The sequence below is a fragment of the Carcharhinus amblyrhynchos genome, chromosome 18 (assembly GCF_965287045.1).
Source record: "Carcharhinus amblyrhynchos chromosome 18, sCarAmb.v2.hapA, whole genome shotgun sequence".
NCBI lineage: Eukaryota > Metazoa > Chordata > Chondrichthyes > Carcharhiniformes > Carcharhinidae > Carcharhinus > Carcharhinus amblyrhynchos.
In genome coordinates, this window is record NC_137341.1 from 41,025,383 (window position 1) to 41,031,382 (window position 6,000).

A 6,000-nucleotide genomic window follows, 5' to 3' on the forward strand; every position below is an offset into this window, starting at 1 on the left:
AAATGTACTCAAATTCCAATTGAACATAAATTATAAATCTTTCCAAATGTTAATAATGCAACTTCAAAGTTTTACATTTAATATTGATGTGAGCCAAGTCTTCAGTGAAACTAGCAGAGACCCAAATGTCAAATTAGTATTTTAATTGCAACTGTATTTCTTTAGATACAGAATTTCTCTCTGACATTCCCTCAAATTTTAACAGAATCAAAACTTCTGAAATCTGAAGAAAGCTACTTAAAGCTATTCATATCTAAAAACAAGCCTAGAAATATAAATACAAATTTTAAAAAAGAGAGTCTGGCATTGTGACTTGAATATAAAACTCAAATTGGGAATTGCTTTCTCCTGAGTTGAAAAGGCCATTTATAATTGATGGGCTCAGTATAGTTCGAGGAATAAACAGTTTATTCTTGCATTCTGCCTATTATAATTTCCATCATTTTTCATAAAAGGAAACAACTTCCTAACTACCGGAGATGATGGCATATAAATCAACATGTGAAGTTTTGAAAGTTCTCCTGAAAAAGGAAGAATAAATGTGAACATTCTCTGTTGGTGCAGGAGGACGTATTCCTGTTTTTTGGTCGCCATGTGAGGTTGTGCTGTGTCTTAAACACCTGTGCACCTTTTTGGCAACAAGACCTGTGCTGCTGAATCTGAAACAAAAACAGAAAATGCTAGAGAAACCCAGCAGGTGGGACAGCATCTGTGGAGAGAGAATAGAGCCAATATTTCAAGTCTGGCTGACCCTTCATCAGAGCTCACAAAACCTAGTATCATTATTACGTTATGGGTACTTTTGAAGTGAAATCATTATTGTAAAGTAGGGCAGCCAGTTAACTTTTGGAGAACAGCAAAGTACAGGTTGAGTTCTCATTAAAATACAGAGCAGTGGCATAGAGTGCAACACAATTTATCTTAAAACCTGAGTCTATTTCTACCATTCCTGTATCCAGAGCCTGGACACACAACAAATACCACTCAATACACAATACAGAAAGTTGGGAGCAACAGAAAGAAAAGACAGGAAGACTTCACTGCCAATTTGCAAGCTCAAATTTCCCCAAGCAATAGCTTGTACTTGTACATCAGCTTTAAATGTAACAAAAGGCTCCAGGACCATTATAAAGCAAAATGTGACATTGAGCCATACAAGGAGATATCAGGCAGATGAATAAAAGCTTGCTCAAAGAGAGCATTAGATAAGAGAAAAGAGAGATGTGCAGAGGGTATTCCAGACCATGGGTTTTTAAGCTGCTGAAGGCAAGGCAACCAATGAGGCAGCAATTAAAATTAGATATGCTCAAGATGCAAGAATAAAAGGAGCCCAGATCTCTCCAGGGGCCATGGTGCTGGTGGCAATTAGATACAGAGATGGGTGAAACATGGAGATATATGAAAACAAGGATATAAATTTTAAAATCAAGGTATTACTTAACCTTGCAGGTCAGCAAGCACAAGCTCAGGGGGAAATAGAGCCTGAATAAATTATCAGATCATGTTTGTGATGGTGCTGAATGCAACAAGAAATTACTCCAGGGACAATATCATTGCTGGCCAGACATAACGAAAGAAAGAAAAAGAAAAGTACAGCACAGGAGCAGGCCCTTCAGTTCTCCAAGTCTGTACCGATCATGACGCCCTAACTAAATTAAAAAACATCTTCTGCCCTTACTCGGTTCATATCCATCTATTCTCATCCTATCCGTTATTCTTCCAGATGCCTTTTAAACGTTGCTAATGTGCCTGCTTCCACCACCTCCTCCGGCAACATGTTCCAGGCACCCACAACTCTCTGTGTGAAAAACTTCCCCTGCACATCTCCCTTACACTTTCCTCCTCTCACCTTGAACCTGTGCCATATTGTAATTGACACTTCCACTCTGGGACACAGCCTCTGACTATTCACTCTGTCTAGACTTTTCATCATTTTGTAGACCTCTATTAAGTCTCCCCTCAGCCTCCATCTTTCCAGTGAAAAAAATTCTAGTTTCCCTATGACTGTGCAGCCAAATTCCCCTCCAATTCGATTTTCAAGTTTGTTGATGACTGCACCGTAGTAGGTCAGCTCTCAAACAATGACGAGACAGACTACAGGAATGAGGTAGAGAATCTCGTGAACTGGTGTGGCAACAATAATCTCTCCCTCGATGTCAACAGAACGAAAGAGATTGTCATCGACTTCAGGAAGTGTAAAGGAGAACATGCCTCTGTCTACATCAATGGGGACGAAGTGGAAAGGGTCGCGAGCTTCAAGTTTCTAGGTATCCAGATCACCAACAACCTATCCTGGTGCCCCCACGCCGACACTACAGTTAAGAAAGCCCATCAACACCTCTACTTTCTCAGAAGACTAAAGAAATTTGGCATGTCAGCTACAACTCTCACTAACCTTTACAGATGCATCATAGAAAGCATTCTTTCTGGTTGTATCACAGCTTGGAATGGCTCCTGCTCTGCCCAAGACCGCAAGAAACAATCATGAACGAAGCCCAGTCCATCTCGCAAACCAGCCTTTCATCCATTGACCATCTACACTTCCCACTCCCTCGGAAAAGCAGCCAACATAATTAAGGACCTTCTGCACGCCGGACATACCCTCTTTCACCTTCTTCCATCGGGAGAAAGATACAAACATCTAAGGTCACGTACCAACCGTCTCAAGAATAGCTCCTGCCTTGCTGCCATCAGACTTTTGAATGGTCCTACCTCATATTAAGCTGATCTTTCTCAACACCCTAGCTATGACTAACACTACATTCTGCACCCTCTCCTTTCCTTCTCTATGAATGGTATGCTTTGGCTGTATGCGCATAAGAAACAATACTTTTCGGTATATACATTTGACAATAATGTCAAATACCAAATTTATAATTATTTTGCCTTTCCCTTGCACCAGGGGTAAAGATTAGATTTGAAATAGGTGGTGTATTTATTATGGGAACACATTTGCTTTTCACAAAGTAATGGTGTTTGAAGTCTGCAATGAAGAAAGGACACAGTGCTATTGGCCAAAAACAGGAGCAATGACTGTGAGTTGGTTATGATGTGGAGATGTTGGACTGGGGTAAACAAGTCTCACAACACCAGGTTAAAGTCCAACAGGTTTATTTGGTAGCACAAGCCAATAGCTTTTGGAGCACTGCCCCTTCCTCAGGTGAGTGGGAGTTCTGTTCACAAGCAGGGCATATAATGACACAATTCAATTTACAAGATAATGGTTGGAATGCGAGTCTTTACAGGTAATCAAGTCTTAAAAGGTACAGATAATGTGAGTGGAGAGAGGGTTAAGCACAGGTTAAAGAGATGTGTATTGTCTCCAGCCAGGGCAAGTCAGTGAGATTTTGCAAGTCCAGCCAAGTTGTGGGGGGTTACAGATAGTGTGACATGAACCCATTATCTCAACTGAGGCCGTCCTCGTGTGCGGAACTTGGCTATCTGTCTCTGCACAGCAATTCTGCGTTGTCATGTGTCGTGAAGGCCGCCTTGGAGAACACTTACCCAAAGACCAGATGCCGAATGCCCATGACCATTGAAATGTTCCCCCAACAGGAAGAGAACACTCTTGCCTGGTGATTGTCGAGTGGTGTTCATTCATCCGTCGTCGTAGCGTCTGCATGGTCTCCCCAATGTCTCGGAACCTTGCCTCGGGACATCCTTTCCTGCACAGTATCAGGTAGACAAAGTTGGCTGAGTTGCAAGGGTATGTACCGTGTACCTGGTGGATGGTGTTCTCATGTGAGATGATGGCATTCATGTCGATGATCCAGCAGAAGTTGCTGTGGCAGGGTTGTGTGGTGTTGTGGTCACTGTTCTCCTGAAGGCTGGGTAGTTTGCTGCAAACAATGGTCTGTTTGAGGATGTGTAGTTGTTTGAAGGCAAGTAGTGGGGGTGTGGAGATGGCCTTGGCGAGATGTTTGTCTTCATCAATGACATGTTGAAGGCTCTGGAGAAGATGTCATAGCTTCTCCGCTCCCAGGAAGTACTGGACGACGAAGGGTACTCTGTCTACCATGTCCCGTGTTTGTCTTCTGAGGAGGTCGGTGTGGTTTTTCACTGTGGCGCGTCAGAACTGTCGATCAATGAGTCAAGTGCCATATCCTGTTTGTATGACGGCATCTTTCAGTGTCTGGAGGTGTCTTATGCAATCCTCCTCATCTGAGCATATCCTGTGCATACAGAGGGCTTGTCTGTTGAGGATGGCTTCTTTAACGTGTTTAGGGTGGAAGCTGGAGAAGTGGAGCATCGTGGGGTTAGCTGTAGGCTTGTGGTACAGTGAAGTGCTGAGGTGACCGTCATTGATGGAGATGCATATGTCCAAGAATGCAACTGATTCCGGAGAGTAATCCATGGTGAGTATGATGGTGGGATGGAACTTGTTGATGGCATCATATAGTTGTTTCAGTGATTGTTCACCATGAGTCCAAAAGGAGAAAATGTCATTGATGTATCTAGTGTATAACATCAGTTGAAGGTCCCGTGCGGTGAAGAGGTCTTGTTCGAACCTGTGCATGAAAATGTTGGCATATTGAGATGCGAATTTGGTCCCAATGGCTGTTCCATGTGTCTGGGTGGAGAACTGGTTGTTGAAGGTGAAGACATTGTGGTTCAGGATGAAGCGGATGATTCAGCGGTCACAGGCATTTGGCTTCTGATCTTCAGGTATGCATTCTCAAAGGCAGCCTTCATGACATATGACAATGCAGAGTCACTGACAGCCAAGTTCCACACACAAGGACAGCCTCAACCGGGATCTTGGGTTCAAGTCACACTATCTGTAACCCCCATGACTTGCCTGGGCTTGCAAAATCTCACTGACTGTCCTAGCTGGAGACAATGCACATCTCTTTAACCTGTGCTTAACCCTCTCTCCACTCACATTGTCTATACCTTTAAAGACTTGATTATCTGGAAAGACGTGCATTCTAATCATTATCTTGTGAATTGAGTTTGTGTCTTTATATGCCCTGTTTGAGAACAGAACTCCCACTCACCTGACGAAGGAGCAGTACTCCAAAAGCTAGTGGCTTGTGCTATCAAATAAACCTGTTGGATTTTAACCTGGTGTTGTGAAACTTCTGACTGTGGTTTGGTTGACATGATATGGAGGTGCCGGTTTTGGACTGGGGTAAACACAGTAAGAAGTCTCACACCACCAGGTTAAAGTCCAACAGGTTTACTTGGCAGCAAACGCCACTAGCTTTCAGGGCTCTGCCCCTTCGTCAGGAGAGTGGGTATATAAAGGCACACACTCAGTTTACAGAATACTGATTAGAATGCGAGTCTTTACAGCAAATCAACTCTTAAGGGTGCAAACAATAAACCTGTTGGACTTTAACCTGGTGTTGTGAGACTTCTTATTGTGTTTATCCCAGTCCAACGCCGGCATCTCCACATCCTGTGGGTTGGTTGCCAGGGGACCAGGCCTGGGACCGCATGGCACTCTGGGAGTTGTAGTCCTCCTACTTCCAACCCCGGCCCGCTTCCTATACGCGACTCCGCGCGAGAAACTACAACTCCCAGAAGACACAGGCGCAAGATACAACCCCCCCCCCCCGCCTCCCCAAATTCTTATCAGACCTCTCTGAACAACAAACTCCGTACTTACATCCGCGCTCTCAATCTGCCCGTTGACCATGAGCAGGAAAACCGAAGGCTTCCCGGCTAGCATCTTTCTCAGTCTTCCGCTGTTGAACTTCCCGCGGCCCAACGACTCCCCGCTCCAGGCCTCACCGTCTCCAGGACAATGCCCGTCGCTGCCACTGCGCCTGCGCGCGTTCTGATTGACAGCAGCAACAATCCAGGCACACCAACCCAGGACATCCAACTGGACGTTGGAAGCACGAGATCTGTATCCATTCATCTTCCTCTCACCAAATAATCACCTACATCACTGCTTGATAAAACATAACCTTTTATCCCCCCAAAAATTCAGATTGTAAAACTTGTGGTGTGAAAAATATGGTCTATTATTATTCAAAATTAATTCAAAAAGTG

The 6,000-nt window shown here is 44.0% G+C and overlaps 1 protein-coding gene across 3 annotated transcripts in view; it reads right to left on the reverse strand.

Moving 5' to 3' along the window:
- The window catches only part of b9d1 (B9 protein domain 1), a 91,476-nt gene extending 85,710 nt beyond the window's left edge, over nt 1-5,766 (reverse strand). For all 3 annotated transcript variants that reach the window (XM_080206887.1, XM_080206888.1, XM_080206886.1), the window contains exon 1: nt 5,612-5,766. In XM_080206887.1, the coding sequence (XP_080063013.1) occupies nt 5,612-5,674 (63 nt within the window). In that variant the 5' untranslated portion in view covers nt 5,675-5,766. The remainder of the gene's footprint in view (nt 1-5,611) is intronic.
- Between the last annotated feature and the right edge of the window lie 234 nt (nt 5,767-6,000).